Here is an 18598-nt window from a genome sequence, read left to right on the forward strand (position 1 = left end):
CTGTAGAAAAACGTAAAACTGCCAACATGCCATTCTACCCAAAATATTACCAAGCATACCAGAATCAGCTAGCTACCTTCTCTCAGCTAGATCTCAGCACCTGCAATCAACACTGTCATCACATTCACCCTCATCATTGTATACAACATCCTCAAACAATACTAATTCATCCCCACTGGAATCCACCATCACAGAAATCTGTGTACTTTGATGTAATTGCCGGTAATGGCTTTCTCATGGAATTTGTAGTTTATTTTTTAAGGAAGAGCTGTCATGATTTTTGGGCAATTCTTTTAGACCAGACCAAATGTCAAAATGTTGTGCAGACTCATCTTCATCACCCCTGAGTGTCTTGAGAAAGCTAAGTTTTATCCTAGCAGCAATTTCCAGAGAAACTGAAGGAGGAGGTGTCACTGTTTCATGTTCCACTTGAGCTTGAGCTTGCTGACCAGGAGATCTTTGCATCTCTTGAGATGTGGGTCAGTTGGAAAGATAGAAAAGACATAGCACTTAAACCTAGGATCAAGCACAGTTGCCAAAATGTAATGATGTAATAATGTTTATAACTCTTGGATCCTGGCGAAGCGAATAAAGTACTTCTACCTACAAGTCCAAGATAAACAGCAGAATTGCTTTGTTTCATTTCCTCTTTCAATTTCTCTTGCTGCTTTTTAAAAGGTCTAATTAGGGGAATCACTTGACGCAAGTTAATAGTGTCTACACTCTCTTCACAGGTGATTACTTTGAGTAGTTTCAGCACCTTGCACAACATGAAAATAATGCTATTCTTCTTGCAGCTGCTGCATTCTCCTACATGCTGTTTCAGAATCCCGAAAATGACCCTAAATATTTCGGTACAAATACAGCATCTCCTGCATGTCATATTCATTTTTTAAAAAGTTCTGTACCACAAAGTTCATTGTGTGAGCAAAACAGGGAATGTGATGAAATTCCTCCCGCTGTAATGCTCTAACAATATTGGTGGCATTATCAGAAATCACATATCCTCAAGAGAGCCCAAGCAGAATAAGCCCTGTTGCAATGACATCCCTTAGTTTTTCAAACAGGTTGTCAGCGGTATTACCTCTGACCTTTAGAATGTAAGCTCTCTACTGAGCAGGGTCCTCTATACCCTTTGTGTCACGATTTGCACTCTGCAGCTGCTGTCTGCAGTGACTCTATTGGATTTGGTATGCTTTCCACTTGTAGTACCACTGCCCACCAAAGGGGCCACTGTGCTACTTGATTATTCTCCTTGATCACTGGGAGTGGTTTCAGCTGCATGAGGCCTATTTATACCTGCCTGCTTCAAACAGTCTGGGCCAGATCATACTGTCAGGATTTCCCAGGTATGACCACGGAGAGGAGATAAGTGGTTATAATGAGTTTATTAATAAACAGAGATGACAAGGTAACTCATGAGACAGTTCAAAGTGCAGATGAGAAACAGGTAACTGCAATAGTAGTTTTCAACAGGCAGCGTAGAACTACAAGTACCAGGTATAATGGTTGAAGATGCAGGAGTCCAGGACACAGGTAACAGCAAATAGTGGATTTCAACAGGCAGCGTAGAACTACAAGTACCAGGTATAATGGTTGAAGATGCAGGAGTCCAGGACACAGGTAACAGCAAATAGTAGATTTCAACGAAGAAATATGCAGGAGTCCAGATAGCAGATAGAAGCTGAGCACAGGGAATGCTCCTCTGAATGACCTGATGATCTGGCCCAGACTGTTTGAAGCAGGCAGGTATAAATAGGCCTCATGCAGCTGAAACCACTCCCAGTGATCAAGGAGAATAATCAAGTAGCACAGTGGCCCCTTTGGTGGGCAGTGGTACTACAAGTGGAAAGCATACCAAATCCAATAGAGTCACTGCAGACAGCAGCTGCAGAGTGCAAATCGTGACACTTTGTTTTCATGTCTCCATTCATTTTGTCTGCCTTGTCTGTTTTTGTTTTACATATGTCTTGTTTTACGTATGTCCTTGTCTTCCCTACTGTATGGCGCTGTGGAGCACTGTGATGCCTTACAAATCTATGATAATAATACTAATAATAATAATAATATGCCTGTTAGTGAAGCAGATGATACACAGAGTAGCCTGCCTCTGGCAAATGTGACGTACTTGGGTTCATGCTGCTGCTGTTCCTGCTGGTGAAGACGAATCACCAACTCAGTGAGCTGTCACTGTCATTTAATCTTTAGTTTTCCCAGTTCTGCTTGTCCACATTTCTGTGGTTAAGTGTACAGTGGGTAGAATGGCATTTTGTAGCCCAATAATTACATTTTTACAAACCTTCTGGTAGAGGTGAGAAATAGCTTTTTTAGTAAAATGGTGTCGTAATGGAATTTGGAAATGGGGACACAAGACCTCAAGTAACTGTCTAAAACCAACTGCATTAATAGTGGATATTGAACGCAGATCTAATACTAGCATAGTCTGTGATCTGCTTTGCAGCTGTGACAGCTTTCATACTTGCTAAGATTCTTTAACAGTCAATTGTTCTAAACTGCTAGTAGTCTTCTTCTTGGTCTTCTTCTGGTTTGAAGATCCACCCCCAGCAGCAGGAGCAGCAGCAGTGTGTCTTACACTCAAGAATTCTTCTGAGGAGTCCTGGATAGGGAAAGAGTCATCTCGCATTAGCAATTTGGATGCAGGACTAACTCCGATCAATTGTGAGGATATTGATGATGAAGCTGTTGGGGGCGTAGATTGCAGGTGCTGGGATCTAGATGAGAAAAGGGAGGTAGCTGATGCTGAACTGCTTGTTTTAGCATAAGTTTCCTATTTTCACAAGAGCTTTCCATGAACTCGCTTCAAATGGCGTAACATGGATGAGGATCCTAGATGGTTAAGGTCCCTACCTCTACTGACTGTGGCTTTACAATGCTACAAATGGCTAGACAACTGTTGTCAGAATTTGGGTAAAAATAATTCCACACATAAGGGGTGGATTTTTTGGTCTTATGCCTAGGCATGACAATGGCCTTCTTATCACTGGCAAGAACTGCTGCAGTCTTTGTTTGAAAATATTATTGTGACCTGTGAGGTGGTCAAAATTTACTGCAAATGACTTAAAATTAGTGTTATTGAGTTTAATAATAATGTAGGAACCAAAAAATTAGCAAAATTATGTGAATTTTGCATATTTTAGCTTCTTCTAAAAAATACAGATCCAAAAAAAAACAAAAAACAAAATACACAAGGGCGGTTTTGCCAAAACCTAAACCCAAACCAGAACACAGGGTTCAGTGAACATCTCTAGTTTTTAGACATCATTTGTGATTCCATTTATACAGATTTAAGTCACAGTGGTTTTTAAATGTTTGGTTTCAATTACTGATTTACCAATTAATGCGGCCTATGTATTATATTTATTGAGACAATAAACATACATTTTTTTACATACTATAATCTCTGGTTTTATGCATCTTTCCATGGTTTGTTTTGATTTTTCAAGTTAAGGCCAGAAGTAACAAATATAACAAAAGATATAAACATTTGTAATGAAACAAGTTTCATAATGCCTTAACCAGCCTGCCCCTCTTTCTCACAAAATTTGGACTATAGCGTGTACCTTTTATAGCCCTGTATTTGTTCCCCAGCTCAACAAAATACAACTTTGGTGTCGAATTACATGTGAATAAGGGGACATTGTAGCCATGCCTATATAAGTGACTTCTTCCTTCCATGCTATCCATTGTAAAAATGTGTTTGTTGTTAATTAAGTGAATTTTTCTTAAATTGAAGCCAGGTGGGTTATGGGTGAGGATTAGATGGTGTCCAAGGTAAAGGTGAGGGGGCTGGAGATGCATTTATTCTCTCCCTTCTTTCTGTAGAGGAAGAATGGAACAGCTGGGAACCCTGTGACATCACAGAGTAGTGTAAGGGATTAATTTCAGAAGTGGCTTACTGCTATCCTATCTTTGGAGGTGGGGAGGCCAATTAGTATCCATTACATGACTAGTGCAGATATTTGTCTGGTTCCAAGCAGGGGAGCCCAGGTAAAAGCATAGCTCATCTTCACTACCTCTCCATCCCCCTTATCCAGTACCCACCAATGTTTAAGAGGGAGAAAGCCAGGGGTTTGCCCATGGAGGGCAAATCATTGTGGAAATTTGACCCTAGGTATAACCAGCTACTCCAGGGAAGGAAGGGTTGTTCATTCTGAGGATTGATGGATGGAAGCTGCAGAGTGCCTGGTTTTGAATTTCAGTTCTTTACCAGTGGACTACATCTACAGAACCATTGGTCTTCAAGTCAGGACAGCCAGGTGGCTGTAACTCCTTAAGCTAATGGGGTAAGGGACAGATGATGTGGTAAACCTGACTGGAATTTATTTACTGTGTGTATATAATATTCTACTGCTTGTTTTTATTACAATAAATGTATTGTGTACCTTTCTAACTGCATTTGCCTGAGTGACTCTAGGAACCTTATAAGGTACTGGGTAGGCTTCCCTGGCATAGTAAGGCATCTGTGAGTGGTGAGCCAGTGTGAAGTGGGTAGATTTGGGCCAGAAAACCTGGTATCTTCACAACATTTATAGTAAAATGAGTAACAATTAAATCATTTGAAAAGCAGTTTATTGCAGAAAAAGATAATAAATTACAATGTATATATGGTGGACAGGAAAAATAGCATGTATCCAAGGAATGAAAAGGTGGGGAGAGACATTGCATAAAGACAGTTGTTTCAACATGGTAAACTCTTCATGTAAAATGCAGTGAAGTGTATGGAAAGTAGTCTCCATCAGTGGCGGAACTACCATTGGTGCAGCAGGTGCAGTTCAACGGGGCCCAGGGAGATAATTGGGGCCTGCTGCATGGGAGATGCAGAGGATCAGGGGCCCTGGTTCCCTTATTCCTGCCGACCTGCACCTGGGCCCACAGCTCGCTAGGTCCGCCTCTGGTCTCCATATCCTGTTTAACAATGGTGACCATGGCTAGAATGGTGTTTAGAGACGTGGCTGCTTGAGCTGAATCCTGCTTTATGATGATGATGATGTCCACTTGTGGTACGGGACATTTCTTTGGAATGGTGTTTTCCCCCAGTGCTGGAGTGTAGAACAGCTAAGCGGGAAACAAATATTAATTTTAGCATGTATCTGAATAATTTGTATTAAGTTAAAATTATTACAGGGAAATTTAAGAACTTAAAGGGGTAGCAAACCCCCAACTGAGGGAATCAACAACAGCGGGGAGTACCTGAATGATAAAAAGAATACCAGGATTGGAATTAAGCGTCATGTGATCAGCTCACATTGTACCACGGGAAGCCCTTTTCATGCCCCATACACGCTGGTGCCGCAAAAGGTAATTATTCACTATTTTGTTAATTCCATGTTTTAGCAAATAAATTTGCTGTGGGTTTCTGGTAGCAATAAAATAAACATATATTAAAGTTGTTTTTAATTTCTTGTTAGATGGAGTTTTGAGCTGACATCTCTGTATATCATCAATTGACTGAGCTCTCACATATTACACTTAATGCTAATTATTTCAATAAAACTACTCTACAAAACAATTAACTCTGAGTGCTGCAAAAAAGCTGATAATTGTAAACTTTATTTTTAACCACAAGGGTATGGGTCCAGACGGGTTTGTAGAATGCCACAATTACCTGATCAGCAAAAAGAGGGAAAATTATGAAATATTTTCATCCAGTATAACATGAAAGTGAATGGGGAACATTATTCCCGTGTCACACCATAGCACTAAGGGAACAGACTCAAGATTAAAAATAGGTGGAAAATATTTCTTACTATCAAATGGAAGACATCAATTAAAAGGAGAAAGCAAAAGCATGAAAATCTGTTCAAAATATTTTCTCTCTTTATACAAACTTGAATTAGTGACAACGCTTTTTGAAGTATGAGATTTGTATGTTCAAAATTGTTCTAAATATTTCTTCTTTATTGCAAAATAAATGTACTTACAAATATTAACAGATCCATCTGTAGCCAATCTAAAATAAAGAATATTTACATTATATGCATATTTTTAATATTTAATGTTCAATACAATATTCAATTGAATAAAAGAATGTACATATTAAATCAAATGTTATATTTTTAATTTGTTGTTTACAAAAGTTTACTTAAGTAAGTTATCACTAATTGGATGCATATTTGCCAAGCAGTATAGGAGATTCAGCATATCATGTGCAGCATGCTTGTAATAGAAGACAGTCCTGTATAAAATACATTATTATCCAATTAGACTGGGAAATGCATGCAGGAGAAAAAGAGGGAAATGCTTCAATCAAAAATTAGTCAGTATAAATCTCCTTCTTGGATTGATTAAAATATTTGCAAATAAGTATATAAAACAATGTGTGTAGTTATATTTGTGTTTAAGTGCTTAACTAGCAGCTGTAAATATAGGAAAAACATTGTTGGGAAGAAGGTGGGCCTTAAACATATTTAAAACTGTTTGGGTGGTCTCAGAGTTAAAAGATTGAGAAAATCCTTCTCTTGTGATTCATTATGTATGAATATTTTTTGGATTCTATACTAACCTGCACTCTTCACCCTCCAGCATCTTCTTATATGTAGCAATTTCAATATCCAGAGCCAGTTTAACGTTCATTAGTTCCTGGTAATCTCTCAGTTGGCGAGCCATGTCCTGCTTGGCCTTCTGTAGAGCAGCCTCCAGCTCAAACAGTTTATTCTTTGCATCCCGGACAGCAGCCTCTCCACGTTCCTCAGCCTCATTTATAGCAGCTTCTAGAGCAGCCCTCTGGGACAATAACAGAAAAATTCTATTTTTTATTTATTTTTGTTGACCCCCTAAACATCTTCTAGTTTTAGGAGAGGCTGTCATTGCTTCTATCTGTATGGAAAAGTTTGCCCTCACAGGTTGTGGAGAGTCCTCTAAAGACTGCAGCAGCCTGCACCTACTGAGTCAAGCTTTTTATCATACATTGATGCTGGAACCAACGAGCACAGCCTCCCCTGACTAGGTCCACCTGATCTAATCTATATTGGGGAGACCTGGTGGATCACAGGTAAATTATATTTTGCATTTATGTGTAAGCTATAGAATTCAATTTTAGGTAGAATTATTCCTCAATGTGTAATAGGAGACACATAATATAGAAAATGGGATAATAATATTTAAATATCTACTACACTGTCCTACACTGATATAAGAAATAACATAACATAACTGAATGTATAAACTGCTTTGGACTCCAGTCCACATGGATTATGTACCTGGGATTTAGCACACTCTATCTCTCCTTTAAGTCTCTGAATGGTTTGGTTGAGTTCAGCAATCTCATTTCTGCTGTTCTGCAAATTATTTCCATTTCTTCCAGCTGCCATGCGCAAGTCCTCAAACTGCAGTACAAAATAGTATAAAGAGGTATCAATAATTTGGTGTACCCAGATATATATATAATAATATGTATAACATCTTCCTGCTTGCCAAACTCACCCTTGATTGGTACATGGCCTCAGCCTCAGCTCGGCTCCTGTTTGCAATGTCCTCATATTGGGCTCTGACCTCGGCAATGATGCCTTCCATGTCCAGATTTCGACTGTTGTCCATAGACACAATAACTGAAGTATCTGAGATCTGAGCGTTGAGCTGACCAATCTCCTGCGGAGTAATGCATTCTTACAACACCTGCTTTTGAAACTTGTGATCAACATACAATTAATCCTCTACACTACAGCAAATTAAAGAGTTTTTGGATGTTATTGACAGAGGGGTACCCTTATGTGAAAGTGACCCCTTAGCAGTGCCCCTTGGTAAAGTAATGTTTGATGCTCACAATATACCCACTACAACAAATGAAAAAAAAACATTATACATGCAAATCTATTTATAACAGAGGAAAGAAAAAATAATAAAATATTTTTTTCAGAAGATCTACGTATTTAGCAAGTTATGGCAATCCATGTTATGTAAACACTTTCCTAACTTTTATTTAGTAGTTGTATGAAGGTATGACTTTTTATGCTATTTTACCACCTGCTGGAAAGGTGGTAAAATTGTTTCCTCCAGTCTTGGGTTATAAAGAAACTAATTGTATTTTTGGAAGACAAATCTTCTGGAAAAAAAATTAGCAAAATATGATTTGTTTCAATACTGCTCAGAAAAATGGACTAAAGCTGATGTTTGAATATGATCAGCTCAAAAATCAACACATTCAACTTAACATAGGTGTGTAAAACACAGTCAGGAGCAAATGATTCAAACAGTAATGTAGCAAAATAAAACATTACCGCGTCATACAGAGTCCTCAAGAAGTTGATCTCATCAGTCAGGGAGTCGGCTCTGGCCTGCAGCTCAGCTTTGTTCATAAAGGCTGCATCAACCTCCTATAGATTAGAGTGTGTTTCATTTACAAATCTATTCTTTTTGTACTAATGGTTTATGCTGAGTTAATATAATATAGTGAATGTAATATAACATTTCACATAATGTATATTTTCCATAGGGGTGAGCATTAAGCTTAATGGAATTGTATTTGTTTTCCAATATAAAATAAAGTAACAATCGTTCATATCTATTAAAAGCAAAATCTGCATTTGTATTAAATAGAGATATTAGCTACCTATCAGTTAATTTATTACATGGTTTCACTTTGTAGTATAGATGTCACTTGAAATTGGCAATTATGGAAACTTACTCTCTTAAGTCCAGCAAATTCATTTTCTGTAGCGGTACGTCTATTTAATTCCTCTTCATAGCTGCCAAATTATATCATATTACATTTTATTCATTAGCATAATATAGATTAATATTTTGCAAGAAGTACAATAATAATTAAAATAATGTAACAATAAAATAATGCCAAATATAACCAGTTTTCCTATTAATAAATATAGATTGACTTCTTGGTATCACTATATCAAATAGTGCAGTCTAATTCATGCATATTTGTCTACCAATAATATTTTCTACATGTCATTTAAAACATCAGCACAGTGACTATTTGGTGGTGCATTATTTTAATTTTGCAGGCAAAAATTTCATTACATTGCATACTTTACTTACTTTATTATTGATTGTATGAAAAAAGACACACAAAAATAAGGTAAATCCTGAGATATTAAGTTATTTGATAAACAAACCTCGTGGATTTTCCTAGGTTTTTCTTGTTGATATCTATACATTTTTTTAGTTTTAAATGTGGTTTGAGAGCAGTAAACAAAGATTGTGTAATCATATTGCCTATTGCATGACAAAGACAGTAGACAAAACAGTCAAAGAAACATAATATAAACAATAATGAAAATAAATGTTTTAAATATAAAAGTCTAATAAGCCAGTTGCAAAATGTATACAATTTTGCAAACTGACAAAACAAATTTGGAATTTACTACAAATAAATATTTCACTGTGTTTACAAATAGAATTTAGGTTTGTTTAATTCTATTTATAATAATTTCATAAAATACATGGGAAATAGTTATTTAGCAGTTATTATGTAAAGATAACTAGTCTTGAATCAATGACATGTTTCCTTTTAGTTACTTTCTAATGACTACAAATAAACCACTGTATTTTTTATTTATTTGTAAAAGAAGTGAGGTAATACTGCAGATTATAGTTAAATATGATCAACAATGAATTTAATAATTGTTAGTACACAATAATTTAGCAAATGAGGCATACAAGGACCCACCGAAAATGCCATAAGACTTGGGTTAATGACCAGTTTAAAGGGGGTATTCCCATCACTTGCAGTAATATTCAACTACTGTATTTGACAGCAATTGGCCAGGGAGAAGTTTGAAAGGGGGTATTTTTACTGACCAGGAGAGGACAGCATATGACTGGTTGAACCTTCTCCCGTTTACAGTCAATCAAATGTTGTCATCTATGACTTAGGTAACACCCCTGCCTCCTCATTTGTCTGTATCCCGTGGGTAGAAAAGCCGCAAGCGACTATTACTCAAGAAAAGTATGCAACCCAACGGTGCAATACAAAAGCTAAATTATGAGGTAATATAATATCTGTACTTGTTCTGAATGGTCAGATCTAGAAACCTCTTTTAATCCAAAATAAGTTTCAATAAAACGGGAATTGAATACCGTCTCCTTAATTCTTCGGCGGTTCCCTCCATGTTGTTCCTGTCTGCTTCTAGACGGGCTCTTTCACATTCCAGGTTTTCCAGCTGTCTCCTGAGGTTGCTAATAAATGCCTCAAACAGGGGTTCAATCTCACACCTGGCTGTTTTCTGGTTTTGTAGAAGTCCCCACTTGGTCTCCAGCATCTTGTTTTGTTGTTCCAGAAATCTCACCTAAATAAAACAGAATTTAAAGTAATAAGTTATAAACGAGAAATAAAATAAATGAGAAATAAAAATGTATTTTCACTATATATTATGAATTTAAAAGTATGTGGATATGCAAATATATTGGTACATGTGCTGGAAAAATGTATCACATTATGTCCATGCTCAAAATTCATCATTAAAATCCCCAGTTGATCAAAAGAAAGACAGCCTACCCCAATAAGCACAGTCTAAGTTGCCTTAAGAGGGGAAATAATTCCCTCCTGACTCTGTACTTGTAGTCCAACAGCTCCCTGAATCAATATTCTATTGCACGTTTTAGTACCAGTTATCCTTTGTTCTGTGTTTTTAAAAACCTTTCTTTATTCTACAGTGTCTATTTTTGTGGGAATACATTCCAAAGTTTCACTATTCTTACTGTAAAGGACTTTAAACATATGAGACCTGATCCATTAAGGAGAACAAAGTATAAAAATTGAGTAACTTTGCACCTGGGAAAAACCATGTTGCATAAACAATATACTCATTTGCACCCCTTGCATTGTAGCATGTTTTGTCCAGGAGCAAACTTACTCCTTTTTTTTTTTATTTTCCTCTCCTCAATGACTTAGGCCCATGAAGATTAATCTGAGACTATAGCCTCTATTTATCATTCTAAATAAATGTAATATTTCCTCATAAGGGAGATTTTCCATACTCCATATTAATTTGCCCTCTTCTGCACCCTCTCTTTTTCCGCTGCATCCTGTTTGTGACCAATCAGAACTGTATATATTAGTTAAGGTCTCCCCAGTGCAATATAAAGGCAACATAAGAGGGGCAAAATTATACTTTTCTCTCTAGTGTCTGTGCATTTTTTTTAATTTAAAATAACATCCTGCTGTCTCTTTAGGTCACAGATTAGAATTGCTTGCCAAGGCTGTGATTTTTAAGCATACCTAGATCCTTCTCCATTGTGGATAAATCATATCTCTAGTGTAACCTGTATGTATGTTTTTAGGAGCAGTGGTTTTAACAGACACTATTATATAATTTAGTAACAAAGTAAATAGCATTTTTCCAAAAACATAACTCTGTAGTATACAACTTACAATGTTAGTCCAGTCCAAATATGAACCATAGATAACTACCCTCTGGACTTTCAGACAGTTTTATGCCCAGGTGTAACAAGTGCCTGTAAGACACAGTGTCACATACATTGACAAAGTCTAAGGGGCCAATTCTACTATGATAATGGTGTGCAGTATTACCATTAGTACGGTAATTTTAAGGCAGATTTTTGCTCTCAGCCCCTGTTGCCGCGAGCAAATATCCGATTTAAAATTATCGTATTAACTGTAATACTAAGTTGCTTATGAGTGACCTACTACTTTGAAAGAACCCACAGAAAATGGACTTATTACAACAAATACAATTAATTAGACAAGTAATAAAATAAAAACATTGCCCTGACACATATTTCAAACTAGTAGAACCATTTATGTTAAGGCAAGCAGTATATACCCAAGTCCTATACTACAGTACTGTACCTTGTCAATGAAGGAGGCAAACTTGTTGTTCAGACCTTTAATTTGATTCTTCTCCTCAGTCCTCACTCTTTGGATACTTGGGTCAATCTCCAAATTAAGAGGTTCCAGAAGACCTCTGTTCACAGTAACAGAGGTGATTCCTCCAGAACAAGATGATCCCCCAAACCCATGACCAATTCCACCAAAACCAAATCCAGATTTGTGCCCACTTTTCCCTGAATGAAAACTTCCCACTGACATTTTGTGTCCCTTTGATCCAATATTGTGAGCACTTGAGCTGGTAAAGCAATGCTGAGTCTTGTGACCGTGTCCTCCATGTTTAGCAGAGTGTGAGAAGATGCTGTGTGAGCTGGAATGTTTAGGTAAAGCAACAGAACAGGAGCTGTAGCCCTTGTGCCCAGAGGAGAGGATGGAGTGATGAGACATGATCGTTTTTGTCACAGAGATGATCTACAGAGGATGTGAAGCACAGTCTAGTGAGCTGATGCCTTGTGGAGCTGTTACTTCCTGCTTTTATACTTGAAATGAATGTTTCCACCCTTATTATCTTGAGTTACTCTTTGGATTGTTGCTTGTTAGTGTCATATTTAACATTTATAGAAAACAAACAAGCAACACACCTGCTTGATCAAAGCTAAAGTATAATATGTATCATTTATAATAAAACAAGATCATTTCTATGGTTCAGTCAGACTTTTACGGTGAAAGAATTGTCAAGGTCCCAGATGTTTATAGTAGATTAATAAGTGCTTTGTTGGTCCATAATTATTTTTTTATTTGTGACAACGTGTAAATGCAAAGTCCAGCCTCCTAACGTTTTACAACCATTCCTTCATTAAATTAAGCTTTTCTATTAGAGGATTACTCTGTATAAATTATCTTTAAAGGATCTGATCTTATATCTAAGCTGCAGCTGCTACTGAATCTATTGAGACATTTCCCTAGGCATAGTCAGTGAAACCAACGCGCGTTTCGCTGATATGCTTGTTCAATGTTTTATTATTTTAACACTAATTTATTCTCTATAATAATATAATTTATTAAAGTAAAATATTCACTATTTACACATATTTCACATAGATTTTTTTCACTTGAGGTTAATTTTATATTTATTATGCACTTTATACATAATTGGAGATAATTGGAATACTTTAAAATAGTCTGATTACCACTGTATTGTAATTTTATCATTTATATGTATAAAAATATTAAAGGGTTATTTCATGGTAAATTATGATATTTATAATTAATTGTTTATAATTTTAATCCAATTTTATTTATGCTTGCATAGACTTAGTTTCCTTTTTGCATATAATCTTTATCTTGATAATTGTTAGGCATTTATTAATATCCTAAACTTGTTATTATGAAGGACTGTACAAAAATCACATATTAAATCGTAGAATCCCCAGTATATATTAAACGGAAGATGAAATCTTAAGATGACACACGATCATTACAAAAGATATAGACAAATAGTAGCACTATAGCGGATCAATAACCAATCAGGAGAGATTGCATTTAGCAATCACCTATTGGCTAACCAGAGTTTAAAAACCCCGCTCATACAGAGTAACGGGTTTGCCGTGAACAAGCATATCAGTGAAACGCGCGTTGCTTTCACTGACTATGCCTAGGGAAATGTCTCAATAGATTCAGTAGCAGCTGCAGCTTAGATATAAGATCAGATACTTTAAAGATAATTTATACGGAGTCATCCTCTAATAGAATATCTGCTAGTCATTGCTGTGGCTCTGTTAACATTTAAGCGGGTCAGTCCAGTTGGGGATAGCACAGTGATTCTAGCTTAAAGCTAATAAAATTATTTACTACAATAATTGTTAAGATCGAGAGCTTCATAACGAGGACACATAAAATATGTGCTAGTTATACCACTTTCATACTGGCGCCCTGGCAATATCCCGGGTTTTTCAAGCCGGGTTTTTGCCAGGGGCTCTGAGCGTCCCAGCTCAGAAACACCATTCATACTGCATCTCGGACCCAGGAATTTCCCGGGTTGACCCCATTCATACTGCACAAGTCTGTGCCCTGGCAATTTGTGGGAGTCATCACCAGAGCAATTTTCATTGGCTGAAAAAAGGTGATGTCATTGAAAGGTGACTGGTTTGTTGACGCATAAAGATGATGCAAAAGTGGGTGGTGATTGTTTATTACATTACTTTTCATCATGGCCGACGACTCACTTTTGTGTAGCCCAGAGTTCATGTTTACTAGTGTGTTTTTGCTGTTTTATGCAGCAAATGAGAGTTTGCTGTAGCTGCTGACACTGTGCACTCTTGCACAGTCCCATTTCAGGAGGAGGAAGGCGAAGTTTATGGCACAACAGAAGAAAACTCGGTGTCTGTATATGCGCAGGAGGAGAGCTTTTCTCAGGGCCAGCATTGCCTCAATTTTGAGATTCAGTGCTGCCAGTAACCGAACCATGCGTGCCAGAGAGCGTAGCCACGGAGAAGCTTTCTGGTCTACTGTGGAAGCGTTTGAGGAACAGCAGTGGATGCAACACTTCAGAATGTCACGTGGGACATTTAACTATGTGCTGGACCTTATTACCCCAGCACTTTCCAGGAAGGCCACTAACTTTGGAAAACCTATTCCACCATGTAGGCGCCTTTCTATTGTGTTGTGGTGGTATGCTACCCCTGGAGAATACCGGACAATCTCCTGCTTGTTTGGAGTGGGGATATCTACGGTGTGCACTCTAGTGCATGAAGTCACCACGGCATTGCTGGAAGCCCTGTATCATCGCTTCATCTCCTTACCGCAAGGTCAGCGCCTGGATGATACAATTGCAGGATTCCTGAAGCATGGGTTTCCACAGTGTGCTGGAGCCTTAGTCGGGACACACATCCCCATAATTGCCCCCACAGACAACCATGCGGATTACTACAACCGCAAAGGCTGGCATTCCATCATTCTGCAGGCTGTGGTTGACCACAACTTTTGGTAAGCATTTGTTATGTTTTTTTTTATGTGACTGTGCCATGTGTAATGCGTATTGTAAAACATTGCTATATGTATTTTTTTATGTCATTTTCACAGATGTTTTCATCGGCTGGCCTGGACGTTCCCATGACGCCAGAGTTCTAGCAAATTCAGACCTTTACCAAATTGCTGAGGAAAGACAAGATGGCTGGCTGTTCCCTAGAGAAGTAAATATAGGTGTAATGTTGTATGATGTTTTTGTAAGTGAAGCTTATATACTATTGTTTGCTATCAATATTGTATGTATTTAATGCCCCTTTTTATATATAGATGTACCACTTGCAAAATGCATTTTCACCATATAGTACCAAGTGTACTGCGTTATTTGACCAATATTTTTAACATGGTGACGTGAAACTGCATGTTTTTATTTACAGAAATCTACGTTTGTTGATGGTGTGGAGATACCGGTACACATCATTGGGGATGCTGCTTACCCTTTGAGGCGCTGGCTGATGAAGGCGTTCACTCAGCAACATCACCTGTCTCAGGAACAGATCCGTTTTACACATTCCCTCAGCTCGGCTCGGATGGTGGTGGAAAATGCTTTTGGGTGCTTGAAAGGACGTTGGCGCTGTCTATTGAAGCGCAATGACATTGACACCAAGCTTGTGCCCCACGTGGTTGCTGCTTGCTGTATTTTACATAACATTTGTGAAATTCAAAAAGACCAATTTCTACCTGAGTGGAATGTGCAGGAATCTGAAATGCCAGTGCTGTCAGTGGACTCCAGTACTTTTGAAGGAGAGCGCACCAATACCTCTGCTGAACTTATTAGGACCACCCTCACTGCCAATTTGACCTCACTTGTTTGAATGTACCACACAAATGTAAAAGTAAAAAAAAAATGTTTATTTCACATATTGTATTTTGTTTTGTACATATTTCCTCATATGTCTCTTCACAAAAATATAAAATGACACAATATAAAAGTGCTTACTTGCATGTAGAAAAAAAATAAATATATACACAAGTAGTAAACAGAAGACACAAATGTGCCCAAACAGTAAGTGCAAATTTGCTTTTCACGTTATATGTGAAGCTAACGGTGTGATTCCAGATCACACGTAACATACATGATAACAATTAACTGTGAAACATTTGACCATAAAACATGATTATTACAATTGCCTATATTGTGGCATTTCTGGTTGTGGAGTGGTTTGGTTACCCGGTGGGTATTCTATGTTGGGGTTACCCATAGGTTGAGCATGTTGTGTATTCTGTACCGGGTTTGGAGGGTTATTGTTGCCTAACATGGGTTGCCCCCGCTGGTACATAGGATAATGTCCGTCATAATAATAAGGACTTGAAGGAGGTGCCTGCACCCGTGAGAGGAGTCTGTCCATGAATCCCATCATACACTCACGATTTTCGCGTAACACGCGTTCCTGCATGTTCATGATTTGCATGAGGAAAGAGTCCTGGAGTTCCCGCTCATTGTCCATGAAACGCTGCAGTTGTGTATTCTCGTGTTCCCTCATGGTGCTGTCCATCTCCCGCAGTTGATCCATCATGACAGTTGTCATTGTTTTAGTTGCTTGCTCCATTTTGTTGGGCCTTTTGCGTTTTTTAGGAACGTTGTAAACTGTACGCAGAAAAAAACACAGTAAAACATACATTAGAATATATAATGTGGCAGAACAAAAAAGCAGTGTTGTAAGCTGATATGTGCTTGAGGCCTCCTACCTCTTGCCCCGTAGTTTTGCACTGCAACATATGCGTGTTAATGTTTTAATACTTTGGAGTGTATTATATTTGTCTTTTGGGCTTTTTGTTGATATAGTTCTCTTTTTTAAGTTAATGTAGATATATTGGTATTTGGTTTGCATTTATGTTGATATACTTCTCTTTTTTTGCCAGTTATGTTCAAACATTTTTTTTTTTTTTTAAAGTTAAGTAGATATGTTTATTGGTATTTGGCTTGCATTTCTGTTGATATAGTTCTCTGTTTTTGACACTTTTGTTTATACAGTTCATTTTTTTTTTTTTCAATTATGTAGATATATATGTATGTATATATAGTTGGTTATTATGTGAGATTATTAAAGATACTTACTGTTGGAGCGTAAACTGGGACCTGGCGCAGACTTTGACACCGGCACTGGTTCTGGCTGCGTTTCTTGCAAAGTATCTGTAACGACTTGCGCAGCAGGGAATGGCTGTGAATTGTTCAATTTCTCCCAAGAAATGTTGGTGTCATCTGTTGTGGCAGAGCACTCCAGTTCTGGGGTGTCTTCAATAGAATCTTCTATTATTATCGTTGCGGCCTCGCTTGTCTGTGTGCTCTCTGGTGGTGTTGGTATAGCCGCATCCACATTGCTAGAAGATGACAGTGCAATTGGATTTGTCAGAGGAGAATGTCCAAAGACCATATTGCGCTGGTCATAAAAGGGCCAGTCCATTCTTTCAGCGCCACTTTTGCGCCTGTTGTGGTCATGGACATTAGTGTACTGCTTCTTCAGGGACTTCAATTTGTTCAGGACTTGTTGCTGTGTCCTCTTTATGCCACGTTGTGTGAGTATTTTGGCGATATTGTAGTACACTGTGGCATCCTTCACAGTCCCAGTCACTTGCCTTCTAATTTCTTCCTCCCCTCTGACATTCAGCAGCTCACGCACCTCTTCCTCCATCCAGTGTGTCATAATTGCTGTAAATAAATACTGTTTTTGTTAAATAATAAAAGCAATTTTCTCCCTAAAAAAACGTCTCTGCTTCAGCTTGATGTTGAGTACACCATTCACCATCTCTCCTAAAAAGCTTCTACAATCTTCCACGGGCTTCCAACGATGACATCATCCTCCAGAGACAGGCAGACAGCCAATCAGCATGTTTTCTGTGCAACCAGGGTTGAAAAACCCGGGATGCACCATTCATAGTGCAGGCAACCCGGGTCCGACCCGGGAATTACCCCTCGATAAATCCCGGGTTGAAGACCCAGGGTTTTTAGACCTGGGATTTTGGACTTGTACCATTCATACTGCACCAAGACCCGGGTCGTTTGAGCTCGTCCCGGCAAAAACCCGGGATTTTGGTGCAGTATGAATGGGGTATAATTCTATTGCCGTGGTTTTGTTGGCATAATATCCAAACGGATTAGTTCTGTGGGGGACAATACATATAGATAAAATCTACAAATTAACCCAAACAAACCAACATAAAAACAACATTTTATTTATAATCTTATACTAGCCTAGAGCCTTCATTGAGAATCTATTCATCCCTGTTGTCTTTCAAAGTGATCTTAGTTTAAAGCTGTTAATTGCATTTTATTAGAACAATTGAAAAAGACTCGGGACTCTACAGGGAGGATATACAAAATATGCAAAATGGTTAAACATAACACAGAAGCATGTATAAATAACCCTGCCAAAGCACAGCCTTGATAGTAAACTTTGAGCTTGTTCGGCACAATAGATAAACTGCTGTCTTCTTACTTCTCATCTCTCTCAGATGACTCAGACCTCATGCTGTTTGATACAATCTAGCAGAGCAATTGTAACAAGTGAGAGATTTGTATCTATTTACAAAGTGGCTCTAAATCACAGTGTCCATACAATTAAATACGATTCCACATGAAAAGGATCTGTGTATAATCTGCTCAATAATCTGATTATAAAACTGAAGCTGCAACTACACAAGAATAAAGGTTTTTTTTGTACATTTGAGAAGAATTAAGCTCTTCATTATTATTTACCTATTAGCAATATTTATTGCACTTTATTCTACCCATAGTGTTTGAAGAATAAGAGACATACAAGGCATAGCCAGTTTTTATACAATATTTCACTTTCACTATTTTAATCTGTT

At 37.7% G+C, this 18598-nt stretch overlaps 1 protein-coding gene across 1 annotated transcript; it reads right to left on the reverse strand.

Annotated features, from left to right (window-relative positions):
• Positions 1-4930: 4930 nt before the first annotated feature.
• LOC142139813 (keratin, type II cytoskeletal cochleal-like) lies at positions 4931-12211 on the reverse strand. The gene is made up of 9 exons (XM_075197682.1): positions 11786-12211; positions 10054-10262; positions 8645-8705; positions 8238-8333; positions 7444-7608; positions 7221-7346; positions 6524-6744; positions 5943-5971; positions 4931-5076 (listed from the first exon to the last, which is right to left on the reverse strand). The coding sequence occupies exons 1-9, from the start codon at positions 12209-12211 to the stop codon at positions 4931-4933; spliced, it is 1479 nt and encodes a 492-aa protein (XP_075053783.1).
• Between the last annotated feature and the right edge of the window lie 6387 nt (positions 12212-18598).

The sequence above is a fragment of the Mixophyes fleayi genome, chromosome 2, assembly GCF_038048845.1.
Source record: "Mixophyes fleayi isolate aMixFle1 chromosome 2, aMixFle1.hap1, whole genome shotgun sequence".
NCBI lineage: Eukaryota > Metazoa > Chordata > Amphibia > Anura > Limnodynastidae > Mixophyes > Mixophyes fleayi.